At 37.0% G+C, this 18,206-nt stretch overlaps 2 protein-coding genes across 4 annotated transcripts in view; one reads left to right on the forward strand and one right to left on the reverse strand.

Moving 5' to 3' along the window:
• Positions 1–14,053, reverse strand: part of LOC126336795 (2',3'-cyclic-nucleotide 3'-phosphodiesterase-like) — an 84,088-nt gene extending 70,035 nt beyond the window's left edge. The window contains exons 1-2 of one of the 3 annotated variants that reach the window (XM_050000820.1): positions 13,788–14,053; positions 13,235–13,418 (exon numbers count right to left, since the gene is read on the reverse strand). The gene's annotated coding sequence lies outside the window, so the exon portion shown is untranslated. The remainder of the gene's footprint in view (positions 1–13,234; positions 13,419–13,787) is intronic. The other 2 variants (XM_050000819.1, XM_050000821.1) reach the window with 2 other exon arrangements.
• Positions 14,054–14,082: 29 nt separating this feature from the next.
• The window catches only part of LOC126336796 (2-oxoglutarate and iron-dependent oxygenase JMJD4), an 89,531-nt gene continuing 85,407 nt past the window's right edge, over positions 14,083–18,206 (forward strand). The window contains exon 1 of the mRNA XM_050000823.1: positions 14,083–14,435. Coding sequence (XP_049856780.1) covers positions 14,195–14,435 — 241 coding nt within the window. The 5' untranslated portion in view covers positions 14,083–14,194. The remainder of the gene's footprint in view (positions 14,436–18,206) is intronic.

Below are 18,206 nucleotides of genomic sequence, written 5' to 3' on the forward strand. Positions count from 1 at the left end.
ACACTGCTGACCTTAAGTAGATTTCGGATCAACTGAAAAATGAGATGCAACGCGTCAGCTTTGACCAATGACATTATATAAAGTTTAGTCACAGAATTTAATGTCTTTATTTTCGAGTCATAGATAATAAATAAAAAAAAAAATAAAAAAAAGATTATTATTAATAATAATAATAATAATAATAATAAATCCCCCCATGAACCAAGGAACTTGCCGTTGGTGGGGAGGCTTGCGTGCCTCAACGATACAGATAGCCATACCGCAGGTGCAACCATAACGGAGGGGTATCTGTTGAGAGGCCAGACAATTGTGTGGTTTCTGAAGAGGGGCAGCAGCCTTTTCAGTAGTTACAGGCGCAACAGTCTGGATGATTGACTGATCTGGCCTTGTAATGTTAACCAAAACGACCTTGCTGTTGTGGTACTGCGAACGGCTGAAAGCAAGGGGAAACTACAGCCGTCATGCAGATTTACTGTATGATTAAATGATGATGGCAACCTTTTGGGTAAAATATTCCGGAGGTAAAATAGTCCCCCCATCCGGATCTCCGGGCTGGGACTACTCAGGATGACGTCATTATTAGGAGAAAGAAAACTGGCATTCTACGAATCAGAGCATGGAATGTCAGATCCCTTAATCGTGCAAGTAGGTTAGAAAATTTAAAAAGGAAATGTATAGGATTAAAGTTAGATATATTGGGAATTAATGAAGTTCGGTGGCAGGAGGAACAAGACTTTTGGTCAGGTGAATACAGGGTTATAAATACAAAATCAAATAGGGTAATGCAAAAGTAGGTTTAATAATGAATTTAAAAAAAATAGGAGTACGGGTAAGCTACTACAAACAGCATAGTGAACACATTATTTTGGGCAAGATAGACACGAAGCCCACGGATACAACATTAGTACAAGTCTATATGCCAACTAGCTCTGTAGATGATGAAGAAATTGAAGAAATGTATGATGAGATAAAAGAGATTATTCAGATAGTGAAGGGAGACGAAAATTTAATAGCCATGGGTGACAGGAATTCGATAGTAGGAAAAGGAAGAGAAGGAAACGTAGTACGTGAATTTGGATTGGGGGTAAGAAACGAAAGAGGAAACCGCCTGGTAGAATTTTGCACAGAGCACAACTTAATCATAGCTAACACTTGGTTCAAGAATCATAAAAGGAAGTTGTATACATGGAAGAATCCTGGAGACACTAGAAGGTATCAGACAGATTATATAATAACAATTTGTCCATTTTATTTGGACTGTTGAGCTCCGTGGCCGTGGATAATAGTATTTCACTGAAAAAATACAGCAACCAGCCACTTTTTAATGCGTTTTTTATTTACGCCAATATGCATTTCGGGTTTGCACCCATCTTCAGCTGGCAAATTACATGGATCTTCAGTTACTACAGTAGTACAATCTCGACAGCAGTTTGGATGCTGCAGCAAGCCTGTGCAAAGCAACGACTCCAATCAGTTACTTCAATTTCGCGAGTTTAAAGTCACACACTATCAGCTGTTCATTTTACTTACTTTCTCTCCTTGTTTTTTCCTGGCTTTTCTTCTTTTTTGCAACGACACAAACACTTTTTATCACGTATTTTGCACAGGTGCACTGCGTTATCCGCCATGTTGTCGACTGACAGTTTTTGTTTACATACAAATGGTTTATCTATGGACAGAGTTATATTTTCACGAAAGTTTTGAGGTTCTAAGATAAGCTATTGTTTTCTAAATATTGACTTGGCTGATAGAAGTAATCTAACATAACACATTTATACAAAGCAGTAATTCATACATTTACAATATAACAAAGATATAATTAAGATACCAGAATTAAGATTTTTATGTTTTTTACATGCATTTGCTGGGTTTATAAGAGATTATGTTGTTTGTTGATTGTGCTTAGTAAGTGGTTTGATAAGTAGAGTGTGGAAGTTTTTTAGAAATATTCGGTTTGGCAGCTCTGTTTGGTCGTTAAGTATGTCAGAAGGGGATGCATGTTTATGTGAATAAATTTCGATTTCTTCTAGGAGGTTCATTCTTTTTCCTTTGTTGGCTAAGTGGAGAACTTGTAGGTTATGGGATATGTCTGTTACTTGATGTTCTTCTTCTGCTACATGTTGGGCGAATGTGGATTTATGTAAGTTTTTTAAACGAAGAGCATCCATGTGTTCTCGAAACCGTATGCTGAAGTTTCTCCCTGTTTGACCTATGTATGTTTTTGGACATGAGTTGCAGTTAAGTTTGTATATTCCTGATTGATTGTACGGTTTGGTATTATTTTTAATGTTATGGATAGCTTTGTCCTTTATTTTGTTATTTGTATAGTAGCTGATTTTGATATCTGTTCCTCGGAACAAGTTTGCTATTTTATATGACAGCTTTCCTACAAATGGCAAGCTTACATATTTTTCTTTTGCCTGTGTTGTGGTATTCTTTAATGTAGTTTTGTTATTGTGTTTGTTTATGTGGGGATTTATCTTATAGTTTAGTTCATCTATTAATTTTGGATTGTAACCATTATTGTAAGCAATTGCTTTGATGGTGTTTAGTTCTTCTATTTGGTCAGCTGGTTGTAGTGGTATTTTGTGCATTCTGTTTAGCATTGCTCTGTATGAAGCCGTCTTATGTTGATCCGGGTGGCAGGATGACTTATTAATTGTGTTATCTGTGTATGTTGGTTTTCTGTATACTTGAAATTTGTGTTTGTTGTTGGAGCTACTTATGCAGAGATCAAGAAAATTTTTTTTTTTTTTTTTTTTTTTTTTTAAACCTACTTCTGTTTGGTGTTCTACAGTGAAGATGATGTTCTGATGCATTTTATTCATTTCTTTTGCAAGGTTATCAATTTCTTCTGCAGTGCCATCAAATAAGACTATTATATCATCAACATACCTTCTGTAATAAATTATCTTGTTTACCATCTGGAGGTTTTCTTTAAAAAATTTACATTCTAAGTTATTGATGAAAATATCTGCTAGCAAACTGGCAAGGCAGCTACCCATAGCCAGACCCTCTTTCTGCTGGTACATTTTGTTATTAAAAGAAAAATAGTTGTGTGATAGTACTAGTGTTAATAGATCAATGAATTCATATATTTCTGGTAATGCCAAATTTTTATGTTTAAGTAAATTGTTTTTAATTATTTCTATTGTTTCTTTGACGGGTATGTTTGTGTAGAGGTTTGTGATGTCAAGTGATGCAAACCTAGCAGTATCAGGAATCTGAATTTCCTTTAGACAATTAATAAGTTCATAACTGTTCTTTACTGAGTATGTCTCTTCAAATTTGAATGTGTTGCTAAGGATCTCATTCAGTTTCTTGCTGATTTTATAAGTTGGGCTGCTCCGAGAATTAACAATTGGACGTATGGGACAGTTAACTTTATGGGTCTTAGGTTGTGCTCGTAGACGTGGTGCATAAGGGTTCATAACAGTGCATTCATGTATATCTTTTGCATTTAAGAGGAAATTACTTTTTTTCATCATATTTTTAAGTTTATTCTGTAACTTAAGAGTGGGATCAGACTTCATTTCTACTATATTATTATTACTGAAAAATTCAATGGTTTTTCTTACATATTCACTTTCATACATTACAACAATAGCATTGCTTTTATCTGCTTTTACTACTAAAGCTTTACTGTATAAAACACCATGACAGAACAATACTTAAAAGTGTTAATAAGAAACTAAGTGACAGTAAAGCTTTAGTAGTAAAAGCAGATAAAAGCAATGCTATTGTTGTAATGTATGAAAGTGAATATGTAAGAAAAACCATTGAATTTTTCAGTAATAATAATATAGTAGAAATGAAGTCTGATCCCACTCTTAAGTTACAGAATAAACTTAAAAATATGATGAAAAAAAGTAATTTCCTCTTAAATGCAAAAGATATACATGAATGCACTGTTATGAACCCTTATGCACCACGTCTACGAGCACAACCTAAGACCCATAAAGTTAACTGTCCCATACGTCCAATTGTTAATTCTCGGAGCAGCCCAACTTATAAAATCAGCAAGAAACTGAATGAGATCCTTAGCAACACATTCAAATTTGAAGAGACATACTCAGTAAAGAACAGTTATGAACTTATTAATTGTCTAAAGGAAATTCAGATTCCTGATACTGCTAGGTTTGCATCACTTGACATCACAAACCTCTACACAAACATACCCGTCAAAGAAACAATAGAAATAATTAAAAACAATTTACTTAAACATAAAAATTTGGCATTACCAGAAATATATGAATTCATTGATCTATTAACACTAGTACTATCACACAACTATTTTTCTTTTAATAACAAAATGTACCAGCAGAAAGAGGGTCTGGCTATGGGTAGCTGCCTTGCCAGTTTGCTAGCAGATATTTTCATCAATAACTTAGAATGTAAATTTTTTAAAGAAAACCTCCAGATGGTAAACAAGATAATTTATTACAGAAGGTATGTTGATGATATAATAGTCTTATTTGATGGCACTGCAGAAGAAATTGATAACCTTGCAAAAGAAATGAATAAAATGCATCAGAACATCATCTTCACTGTAGAACACCAAACAGAAGTAGGTTTAAAAAAAAAAAAAAAAAAAAAAAAAAAATTTTCTTGATCTCTGCATAAGTAGCTCCAACAACAAACACAAATTTCAAGTATACAGAAAACCAACATACACAGATAACACAATTAATAAGTCATCCTGCCACCCGGATCAACATAAGACGGCTTCATACAGAGCAATGCTAAACAGAATGCACAAAATACCACTACAACCAGCTGACCAAATAGAAGAACTAAACACCATCAAAGCAATTGCTTACAATAATGGTTACAATCCAAAATTAATAGATGAACTAAACTATAAGATAAATCCCCACATAAACAAACACAATAACAAAACTACATTAAAGAATACCACAACACAGGCAAAAGAAAAATATGTAAGCTTGCCATTTGTAGGAAAGCTGTCATATAAAATAGCAAACTTGTTCCGAGGAACAGATATCAAAATCAGCTACTATACAAATAACAAAATAAAGGACAAAGCTATCCATAACATTAAAAATAATACCAAACCGTACAATCAATCAGGAATATACAAACTTAACTGCAACTCATGTCCAAAAACATACATAGGTCAAACAGGGAGAAACTTCAGCATACGGTTTCGAGAACACATGGATGCTCTTCGTTTAAAAAACTTACATAAATCCACATTCGCCCAACATGTAGCAGAAGAAGAACATCAAGTAACAGACATATCCCATAACCTACAAGTTCTCCACTTAGCCAACAAAGGAAAAAGAATGAACCTCCTAGAAGAAATCGAAATTTATTCACATAAACATGCATCCCCTTCTGACATACTTAACGACCAAACAGAGCTGCCAAACCGAATATTTCTAAAAAACTTCCACACTCTACTTATCAAACCACTTACTAAGCACAATCAACAAACAACATAATCTGTTATAAACCCAGCAAATGCATGTAAAAAACATAAAAATCTTAATTCTGGTATCTTAATTATATCTTTGTTATATTGTAAATGTATGAATTACTGCTTTGTATAAATGTGTTATGTTAGATTACTTCTATCAGCCAAGTCAATATTTAGAAAACAATAGCTTATCTTAGAACCTCAAAACTTTCGTGAAAATATAACTCTGTCCATAGATAAACCATTTGTATGTAAACAAAAACTGTCAGTCGACAACATGGCGGATAACGCAGTGCACCTGTGCAAAATACGTGATAAAAAGTGTTTGTGTCGTTGCAAAAAAGAAGAAAAGCCAGGAAAAAACAAGGAGAGAAAGTAAGTAAAATGAACAGCTGATAGTGTGTGACTTTAAACTCGCGAAATTGAAGTAACTGATTGGAGTCGTTGCTTTGCACAGGCTTGCTGCAGCATCCAAACTGCTGTCGAGATTGTACTACTGTAGTAACTGAAGATCCATGTAATTTGCCAGCTGAAGATGGGTGCAAACCCGAAATGCATATTGGCGTAAATAAAAAACGCATTAAAAAGTGGCTGGTTGCTGTATTTTTTCAGTGAAATAAGATTATATAATGGTAAGACAGACATTTAGGAACCAGGTTTTAAATTGTAAGACATTTCCAGGGGCAGATGTGGACTCTGACCACAATCTATTGGTTATGAACTGTAGATTAAAATGGAAGAAACTGCAAAAACGTGGAAATTTAAGGAGATGGGACCTGGATAAACTGAAAGAACCAGAGGTTGTACAGAGTTTCAGGGAGAACATAAGGGAACAACTGACAGGAATGAGGGAAAGAAGTACAGTAGAAGAAGAATGGGTAGCTCTGAGAGATGAAGTAGTGAAGGCACCAGAGGATCAAGTAGGTAAAAAGGCGAGGGCTAGTAGAAATGCTTGGGTGACAGAAGATATATTGAATTTAATTGATGGAAGGAGAAAATACAAAAATGCAATAAGTGAAGCAGGCAAAAAGGAATACAAATGCCTCAAAAATGAGATAGACAGGAAGTGCAAAATGGCTAAGCAGGGATGGCTAGAGGACAAATGTAAGGATGTAGAGGCTTATCTCACTAGGGGTAAGATAGATACTGCCTACAGGAAAATTAAAGAGACCTTTGGAGAAAAGAGAACCACTTGCATGAATATCAAGAGCTCAGATGGAAACCCAGTTCTAAGCAAAGAAGGGAAAGCAGAAAGGTGGAAGGAGTACATAGAGGATCTATACAGGGGCGATGTTCTTGAGGACAATATTATGGAAATGGAAGAGGATGTACATGAAGAAGAAATGGGAGATATGATACTGTGTGAAGAGTTTGACAGAGCAGTGAAAGACCTGAGTCGAAACAAGGCCCCGGAAGTAGACAACATTCCATTAGAACCACTGACAGCCCTAAGAGAGCCAGTCCTGACAAAACTCTACCATCTGGTGATCAAGAATATAATAATTCGAATCCCAAAGAAAGCAGGTGTTGACAAATGTGAAAATTGCCGAACTATCAGTTTAATAAGTCACAGCAGCAAAATACTAACACAAATTCTTTACAGAAGAATGGAAAAACTAGTAGAATCCAACCTCGGGGAAGATCAGTTTGGATTCCGTAGAAATGTCGGAACAAGCAAGGCAATACTGACCCTACAACTTATCTTAGAAGCTAGGTTAAGGAAAGACAACCCTACATTTCTAGCATTTGTATACTTAGAGAAAGCTTTTGACAATGTTGACAGAAATACTCTCTTTCAAATTCTGAAGGTGGCAGGGGTAAAATACAGGGAGCGAAAGGCTATTTACAATTTGTTCAGAAACCAGATGCCAATTATAAGAGTCAAGGGGCATGAAAGGGAAGCAGTGGTTGGGAAGGGAGTGAGACAGGGTTGTAGCTTATCCCCGATGCTATACAATCTGTATATTGAGCAAGCAGTAAAGGAAACAAAAGAAAAATTCGGAGTAGGTATTAAAATCCATGGAGAAGAAATAAAAACTTTGAGGTTCGCCGATGACATTGTAATTCTGTCAGAGACAGCAGAGGACTTGGAAGAGCAGTTGAACGGAATAGACAGTGTCTTGAAAGTAGGGTATAAGATGAACATCAACAAAAGCAAAACGAGGATAATGGAATGTAGTCAAATTAAGTCGGGTGATGCTGAGGAAATTAGATTAGGAAATGAGACACTTAAGGTAAAAAAGGAGTATTGCTATTTGGGGAGCAAAATAACTGGTGATGGTTGAAGTAGAGAGGATATAAAATGTAGGCTGGCAATGGAAAGGAAAGCGTTTCTGAAGAAGAGAAATTTGTTAACATCGAGTATCGATTTAAGTGTTAGGAAGTCGTTCCTGATAGTATTTGTATGGAGTGTGGCCATGTATGGAAGTGAAACATGGACGATAAATAGTTTGGACAAGAAGAGAATAGAAGCTTTAGAAATGTGGTGCTACAGAAGAATGCTGAAGATTAGATGGGTAGATCACATAACTAATGAGGAGGCATTGAATAGAATTGGGGAGAAGAGGAGTCTGTGGTACAACTTGACAAAAAGAAGGGACCAGTTGGTAGGACATGTTTTGAGGCATCAAGGGATCACAAATTTAGCATAGGAGGGCAGTGTGGAGGGTAAAAATCGTAGAGGGAGACCAAGAGATGAATACACTAAGCAGATTCAGAAGGATGTAGGCTGCAGTAGGTACTGGGAGATGAAGAAGCTTGCACAGGATAGAGTAGCATGGAGAGCTGCATAAAACCAGTCTCAGGACTGAAGACCACAACAACAACAGATAATAAATCGGTTATTTTCTGTGGTGAGGCATCATCACTGTAAATTGAAACAAATGAACGTGTTTTTAAAAGATAAGGCTAAACATTGTGTATGATTTTTGGCACTTGTATCAATTTAAATCATTTGTTTGCTGCAATTCATTCAGTACTTTGAGGTATTTTGGAAGAACTGTTTTTTTCATTCTGAACAATTATTACTTTTTTTTCTTTTTATTTTTTTAAAGGAAAGATACTAGTACTATCGAAGGCACAAAAGATCAATAAAGGAAAATTTGTATCCTTTACTTCAGTTGAGTTACATAGGTCCACTCAAGAACAGGATACTAGTGCTAGCAAAAATGAAAACAACTGCCTAGTTACCTATGTCAACTGAAGTACAGGATACAAATGTTATGTATACCACAATTTTTTGCATGCACCTGCATTAGTATCCTGTTCTTCCATTGGCTTATACACCTAAAGTGAAAAACAGGATACTAACTTTGAAGCTCAACTGAAGTACATGATGTCAGAGTGTTACATTATGTTGTTTTTTGTCTTCACTAGCTGTAATATCCTATTCTTCAGTTGACATGCATAGTTCAACTGAAGTATGGGATATAAATTTTATTGTTGACAGTTTTTTCACCGTCTCTAGTACTACTATGAAATTTTCCAGTTGTTACTATTACTATCAAGGGTTTATTCACCTTTGCGTAGTTCAACTGAGATACAGGATGCCAATGTTACGTACATCAATTTTTTCATCTTCGTTAGCATTAGTACCCTGTATGCAGTATGGGATACAAAATTTATATATGTTTGTCTTTTGTCTTTGTTTGTATTAGTACCAACCGAAGGATCAGATGCTAGTAGCAGTATTCCGTACTGCAGCTGACACACATTGGTCAACAGAAGAATAGGGTACTAGTGCTAGCAAAGACGAATAAGTCAACATAAGCTAAATTTGTATCCCGTACTGCAGTTAACCCATACATATCAACTCAAGGTCGGAATATAACTCATATATGTCAACTGAGGTAATCCATACTAACGTTACTTCTGCCCCTCCCCCCTTATCACTGGTACCCCATTCTTCAATTGAGCTATTTAGGTCAACCGAAGAACACGATCCTGGTCATCTGATACTTCTGTGGGTGCATGTACATTGATCAATGAGTAGTTTGATGGGTCTTCACTCTCATACGTGAGATCCCAGATGTTATTCCAGTGAATCCACATGACCAGTATAAAGACACCTTCTTTGAGCACCTCGAGATAACTTAATAATTATTGGAGACCTCAACAGATTGGTAAAGAAGAACATTACCTCCCAGCAATAGGAAGGCACAGCCTCCATGGATACACAAATGACAATGGCCACAGAGTCATTCAGTATGCACTGTCACATAACATGGCTGTAGGTAGCACTATGTTCCCACACAGAAGTGTTCATAAAGCAACATGGTGTAGCCCTGATCAGCATACCTTCAACCAAGTTGATCATGTAATTATTGATGGCATGCATTCCTCACACTTGCTAGATGTACGAACTTACAGAGGAGTTAATGTAAATTCAGATCACTACCTTGCAATTGTGAAACTAAGAGCTCGAATATCCAATGCAAGAAAAGTCAAAGGAACACCTCAAATCAAGTATATGGTATCGAAGTTTAAAAAATGAAGACATCTCTAAAACGTCTCTGAAAAAGTTGCTCAGAATCTTGCATTATACTCCGCTAGTAAGTGATAACCTGGATCAGGAAGTGGAACACTTGCAGGAATGCAATCATTAAAGCAGCAAAAGAATTGCTAGGGAAAGAAGGAAAGCAGCCGAGGAATTCCTGGTTTGATGAAGAATGTAAGAGAACGAGTCAGGAGAAAAAGCGACATACAGAAAAAAGCTTTAGAAATCACATACTCTTTTAGCGATAGGAAATTATCAAGATAAAAGGAAAGCAAAGAAGAAACTACATCGGAGAAAGAAAAGGGATTGGGAAACAAAGCAGATTGAAGAATGGGGACAATCGCAAAAACAAATGATGTCAGAAAATTTTATCAGAAAATTAATAGTGAAAGAAGAGCATTTAAGCCGCGCATCAGCCTGTGTGAAAGTAAAAATGCGACACTACTAACAGATGATCAAGAGGAATTGGAGCCTTGGGTAGAGTATTTCAGTGAACTGTTGGATGCTCCATAGTCCCCTATTGTGGATATCCCAGTCACTCCAGAAGATGATGCCACAGTACCTCCCCCTTCCCAAGGAGAAGTGAACAAAGGAATTGCCCGGTTGAAGAACAATAAAGCACCACGGACTGACAATATAACATCTGAACTAATGAAAGCTGGAGGACCGTAGGATCTACAAGATTGTGTGCCTCATCTGGGAAAGGGAAGAGTCAGCAGAAGAATGGAATGTAGGGATAGTGTGTCTGGTGCATAAGAAAGGAGATCGATTGGAATGGAGCAACTAGAGGCAGAACACTTTTAAATATTATATATGAAGTACTATCAAATATCCTGTTTAGTAGACTTTCACCTATCGCAGAAGGTATTATTGGAAGCTATCAATGCGGGTTCAGACAGGAAAATCACCTGTAAACCAGGTACTTACTCTCAGACAAATAGTAGAAAAGACCAATGTGTTCAATGTTGGTATGCACCATATTTACATTGACTTTAAATCTGCGTATGACACAATAAACCGAGCCAAACTTTATGAGGCAATGCGGGCATTTTGAGTGCCTGGAAAATTGATGCTTTTAATAGAGATCACCCTAAAGTATCCCCAGCGTACCATGTGAGTGCAGTCAAGGCTATCACCTCAGTTTCCCACTCAAACTGGCTAAGGCAAGGAGATGGGCTTGCCTGCCTATTGTTCAACCTGAAAAAGTGGTACGCGAATCATATATTCAGAAAAGAGGAACTATCTACTGTAAGTCTGTACAACTGCTGGGATATGCAGATGACTTGGATTTAATGAGCAGAACACTTAGAGATCTACAAAGCGTATTTTCAATTCTGAAAGTGATTGCAGAGAAGATGGGCCTGAGAATTAATGAATGAAAGACAAAGTATATATATATAATGGCACCAACCAACCCTTACAGCCCACAATAACCCTTGATGGAATGACTTTTGGGTGAGTGGAATATTTCACTTATCTGGGCTCAAAGATAGAAACAAATGGCACCACTTTTACTGAAATTATGGCTCACATAAGTGCTTCAAACCAATGCTACTTAGGACTGTTGCGACGTTTTAAATCCAAGCCTATATCACGAGGGACAAAGTGCCGACTTTACAAAACGCTGATACGCCCAGCACTTACAGCATAGAAACATGAACTATTACGAAGCAGGGTGATAACAAACTGAGATCACATGACTGCTATTAAGGAGAATGATGTGGCAAAGTTCATAAAACTGTGTAGACTGAGATGAGCTGGACATGCTTTCCTTTGTTTGTCAACATTCATCTTTGCTGTTAAATCTGTGCAATACATCATCTAACAGCTGACACTGTCAGTCAAAGCTGTCAGGTTGTATCTCGTTCTTCAGTAATCCCCACATTTTATGCTTCGAGAAATCAAATGGCAATTGCTGGAGGGAAGGCGACATTCTTTTCTAGAAGAGTTACTGCGGAAATTTAAAGAACCGGCAATTGAAGCTAACTCTAGAAAGATCCCACTGTCACCAACATACATCTCGCATACGAATCATGAAGATACGTGCAGTGAGGGCTCATTTGGAGAAAAATGACTAGTACTGGTATGTGGTACCTCTGCCAGGCACCATGTGGTGGCTTGCAAAGTAGGCTATGTATGTAGATGCAGATTTTGAGCACTTGAGATGGCAGTCATTATCATAACAGATACAGTAGCTGTTCTCAAGTTATGTATTTGCTTACATCTGATACAGTGGAGCAGACTTTGTGGGATCGCCTTTTCCTGCAGCAGTGAAGTGATTTGACCCCACTGATATCTTGTTATTATCCCAAGCATGTTATGTCACTGAAATCCTATTTAAAGGTTCTTCCCAATGTCACAGAAAGAAGTACGCAGGCTTCCATTTTATAATGATGGTGTCATAATTTGACAGCTATAAACATGATTAGTTAGTTGATTACAAGAAAAAATTCATCTACTTTTCCACCTTAACTTACTGAAACCATACACTGATACAGTTACTTATTCTAGGTACATTTGAGGTGGCATCTCTTGACTTCCTAACCATGAGCATCCAAGAAGCAGAAACATTTCAATCTGTGACTGATGCTTGTATTAAAATCGCACCTAACAGAGAGCCTGAAAATGCAAACAAAATTGTCTTGAAAATTGATAAATGGTTCTCTGCAAATGGGATGTCACTGAACTTAAATAAAACCAAAACCATGCAGTTCTGTACTGCACAATGCCTGACCACATAATTTGATGAAATAATGAACTAGTGTAAATTAATAAATGTAAATGAATATTTTAAATTCTCTCTGCTACTTCTGCGGCGTTGGTTAATAGCAGACTTTGAAGACAAAAAATGAATTATCTTTTTTCAACATTGTGTTAAATAATATACTGGGAAATATTTCGTTGGGGGATGAAAGTGCATGTTGCACACAGAAGCGTGTAATGGGATAATAGGTGGACAGTTCTTTCAACTGTTGTGTACAATAACAAGACTAACAGCACATTTATCCTCTTATGCTGTCAACAATCACAGTTTAAAAATAACAGTAACGTTCATACTTATAACAACAGAGGTGGCTCATAAAAACTTGATCCACTTATCACATGAAAGAATTTAACAGATAGTAAAGTAACTTCAACACAAAATTACTTTATAGTTGTATGGCAACCACTACTCTATATAACAATTTCTGGCCATGAAATTAAATAATGTGAAATGGTCGGAACGCGTCGATTTGATAATGTTTTCCACATTGTTTGATTAGGGCACTACATCGAACACTAGTAACAAAACATCTTACCGTAGCATGCATTCGCTGTTTTAATGCATCTCTTTCCGCTTATGTAATTCTGTATTAATTCTCTTAAAATATCTCTGTCTGCTCTTGTATTTCTAAATTCGTTCCTCGCATTTGAAACATCTCCTGTCCGATGGCACGAAAGTGTATGCGCAGATACAGGCATTTAAATACGACTGTCGTCACCCTGCAACATTTGTATCATAATTTTAGTTGACTGTTAAATATAATGTTCGGTGGCACTGTACGAATCTAGTCGTGCACAGCAGAAGCCTACAGCCGACTTTATACAGCAGACAATTCAACCATGTACACTTGGATATTTATTAAAATTGCTATGCTACAGCCAACTTACAACAGTGTAACAATGACACACACTTTATGTCAAACAAATCAAACAAAATAAAGTGAGGACAGGATGTAACAATACTAAAATACCAACAATATCGCGGGCATTATCAGAAGGGCTTAAAACTACCTATCTACAATCTGGAAAATTTGAAGTCTTACACACAATTCACATCATTCAACTATTTCAAGTACTATAATTTTTTACCTATTGTTATGACAGTGGCACTATTCACTCAGTATGGAGTTCTGAGAAATATAAGTAGCTCCTAACCCATGATGCTCAAACCCGTATAATTCATTTAAAAAATGCTTCGCACAAATAACCCAACATAAACACAAATCACCAACAAACGGCTTTTGTCAATGAACTTCGTGTGGTGTGGTTCCGAAGTGCATACATTACATTCAAAGATTATCATTAACCCACAATCATAGTCGGCTCTGTGTTACCACATTGTACGATCTCCTTGATCCCGCTAATTGCTATATATAGGGTAATCAGAGCCTTTGAAATTACTGCGTGAACAAAACAGTACTGAAAACTGAGAACTGCGTTTGTGTTGTTACGGGTTGTATGTGTTTTGTTCACGGAGTGGAAAATAAGTGATAGAAATGTGTAACGTAGAGCAAGCTTCAGTAGTTGATATAAAGAGTGAAATACCAAATTGTAGCCAGACCAGTTGCGGAATACCAGTAGTAGGAGATGATTTGTCATATGCAGAATTCTTCGAGAATTTTATGTTGAAAAATTGTCCCGTAATAATAAAGGGTAATTTTACAAAGGAATGGGAGTGCGCTACAAAGTGGGTTAAAGATGATAAACCCATGTTTTCGTACCTTAACGAAAATTTTGGTAAGCTTTCGTATGTTTTCTCTGATGAGTGTCCGGAATTTATGGTGCTTCATTCATTCAAACTGTTCTGGCAATCCAAAAGACAACGGATGTAAACGAATTAACAATGGATATTGTAAGAGACACCTACAGCCGGGCCCCTCAGTTTCCTCAGGCAGTTTACGCACAAACGCGAAGAAATTTTTTTTCAACTTGCAATCCAACGTAGACCTAAGACTATACTGCAAAACAATCTTGTCACTGTAAAGAAAAATTTCGCAGATATATTACTCGTTTTTAGTTCTTCGAAGCTGGAACAGTTATTTGTGAGTATCAAGAACACAGTAATATAAAATATGAATCTCAATACTTTGTATCACTTTTTTTGAATGGCGTGATGTATTAGTAAATATTATCACCATCAATTTTCTTTTGCTTCGTGTTATTAGGATGCGCAAGTTGATAAGTATTGAAAAAGGTTTTGTTTATTTTGGAACCATCGTCGCCGGAACGTTGTAGTTGTATATTTCGCTTGTATTTTTGTGTTGTTTTGTTTCTCTCTTGTGGGTGCTGACTTTGATCGTGTTATTTTCCGTGCTAGACCTCTATGGGTTATGTAGTACCACTGTATTAGGTCGTCTTCCAATTTCATTTGCATTTGGAGCATAAGAAAATTAATTGCTTGAACACTAGTGATTCCTAACTAATATCCTAGGTTTTTGCAGGACAGTAGTGCTAGTTAATTTGCTCCAACATATCCGTTGCACTTTCTCATGAGTCGAAATAAACAGGTGACTATTTATGTTGCCCTTCTCGGTAAAGTCTTTGTGTATCACCTATTAGACTTAAAGTGTATATCAAAGTCCCATACACTGGAGCAGTATATTACCATGGGCCATATGAGTGTTTTGTATGCAATCATGTTTGCAAACAATCTGCAATTTCCAGTGTCGTACCAGTGAAATTGTATCTACTACGTGCATTACCTGTGATTGAGCCTCTGTGATTGGTCTATTTCATATTCACACTCATTATTACAGCCAGATATTTGTATGAGTTGGCTGATTCAAGTTATGACTTGCTGATAGTGTAGCCATGCGATTTCGCATTTTCTGAAGGGCACAATTTTACATTATACAACATATAAAGCAAATAGCCAATTTTGCACCATTTCACAATCTTACCATGATGTAACTGAATATTGTTGCTGCTGTTTTCAGACAGTAATCTACTTTTTTACAGATAACTCCAACATAAGCTGAAGAACTTAAGTTACTAATGTCGAAGATCTAAAGTTACTAAATTACCCCCAGTAACCATGGTGGGGAGGCTTTTGTGCCTCAACAATAAAGATAGCCGTACTGAGGTGCAACCACAATGGAGGGGTATCTGTTGAGAGGTCAGACAAACAGATCGTTCCTGAAGAGGGGCAGAAGCCTTTTCAGTAGTTGCAGGGGTAACAGTCTGGATGATTGACTGATCTGACCCTGTAACGTTAACCAAAACAGCCTTCCTGTGCTGGTACTGTGAATGGCTGAAAGCGAGGGGAAACTGCAGCCGTAATTTTTTCCCCAGGGCATGCAGCTTTACTGTATGGTTAAATGATGATGGCGTCCTCTGGGGTAAAATATTCCGGAGGTAGAATAATCCCCCATTTGCATCTCCTGGTGGGGACTACTCAAAAGGGGCCCGTTATCAGGAGAAAGAAAACTGGCATTCTGTGGATTGGAGCGTGGAATGTCTGATCCCTTAATTGGGCTAGATTATAAAATTTAAAAAGGGAAATGTATAGGTAAGTTATAGTGGGAAGTAGTGCCATTCAGTGGCAGGAGGAAAAAGACTTCTGGTCAGCTGAATATGGGGTACTAAATACAAAATCAAATAGTGGTAATGCAGGAGTAGATTTTATAATGCACTTAAAAAAGTAGGAGTATGGGTATGTACTGCAAGCAGCATAGTGAATGCATTATTGTAGCCCAGATACACAAAGCCCACATATACCACAGTACCACAACTTTATATGCCAACTAGCTCCACAGATGACTGAGAGATTGAACAAATGTATGATGAGATAAAAGAAATTATTCAGATAGTGAAGGGAGATGAAAATTTAATATTCCTGGGGGACTGGAATTCGATAGTAGGGAAAGGAAGAGAAGGAAAAGTAGTAGGTGAATTTGGAATGGAGGTAAGGAATGAAAGAAGCCACCTGGTAGAATTTTGCACAGAGCACAGCTTAATCATAGCTGATACTTGGTTCAAGAATCATGAAAGAAGGTTGTATATGTGGAAGAGGCCTGAAAACACTATACAGTTTCAGATAGATTACATAATGCTAAGACAGAGATTCAGGGACCAGGTTTTAAATTGTAAGATGTTTCCAGTGGCAAATGTGAACTCTGACCACAGTCTGTTGGTTATGAACTGTAGATTAAAACTGAAGAAACTGCAAAAAGGTGGGACCTGGATAAAGTGAAAGAACCAGAGGTTGTACAGAGTTTCAGGGAGAGCATAAGGGAACAATTGACAGGAATGGGGGAAAGAAATACAGTAGAAGAAGAATGGGTAGCTTTGAGGGATGAAGTAGTGAAGGCAGCAGAGGATCAAGTAGGTAAAAAGACGAGGGCTAGTAGAAATCCTTGGGTAACAGAAGAAATATTGAATTTAATTGATGAAAGGAGAAAATATAAAATTGCAGTAAATGAAGCAGGCAAAAAGGAATACAGACGTCTCAAAAATTTGATCGACAGGAAGTGCAAAATGGCTAAACAGGGATGGCTAGAGGACAAATGTAATGATGTAGAGCCATATATCACTAGGGTTAAGATAGATACTGCGTATAGGAAAATTAAAGAGCCTTATAGAGACAAGAGAACCACTTGTAGGAATATCAAGAGCTCAGATGGAAAGCCAGTTCTAAGCAAAAAAAAAGAAAGAAGAGAGAAATCAGAAAGGTGGAAGGGAGTATATAGAGGGCCTATACAAGGGCGATGTACTTGAGGATTATATTATGGAAATGGAAGAGGACATAGATGAAAATGAAATGGGAGATACGATCCTGCGTGAAGAGTTTGACAGAACACTGTAAGACCTAAGTCTAAACAATGCCCCATTAGAACTACTGATAGCATTTGGAGAGACCATCTAGTGAGCAAGATGTATGAAACAGGTTAAATAGCCTCAGACTTCAAGAAGAATATAATAATTCCAATCCCAAAGAAAGCAGGCATTGACAGATGTGTGAAAATGAGTAAGCTATACGTTTAATAAATCATGGCCACAAAATACTAACACGGTTTCTTTACAGACAAATGGAAAAACTGTTAGAAGCCATAGAAATGTTGGAACGCATTAGGCAATACTGACCGTACGACTTATCTTAGATGATAGTTTAAGGAAAGGCAAACTTACGTTTGTAGACATAGGGAAAGCTTTTGACAATGTTGACTGGAATACACTCTTTCAAATTCTGAAGGTGGCAGAGGTCAAATGCAGGGAGCAAAAGGCTATTTACAATTTGTACAGAAACCAGATGGCAGTCATGAGAGTCGAGGGGCATGAAATGGGAAGTGGTGGTTGGGAAGGGAGTGAGACAGGGTTGTAGCTTATCCCCAGTGTTATTTAATCTGTATATCGAGCAAGCACTAAAGAAAACAAAAGGAAAATTCAGGATGAGAATTAAAATCCATGGAGAAGAAACAAAACTTTGAGGTTTGCTGATGACATTGTAATTCTGTCAGAGACAGCAAAGGACCTGGAAGAGCAGTTGAACGGAATGGACAATGTCTTGAA

The sequence above is a fragment of the Schistocerca gregaria genome, chromosome 2 (genome assembly GCF_023897955.1).
Source record: "Schistocerca gregaria isolate iqSchGreg1 chromosome 2, iqSchGreg1.2, whole genome shotgun sequence".
Lineage (NCBI taxonomy): Eukaryota > Metazoa > Arthropoda > Insecta > Orthoptera > Acrididae > Schistocerca > Schistocerca gregaria.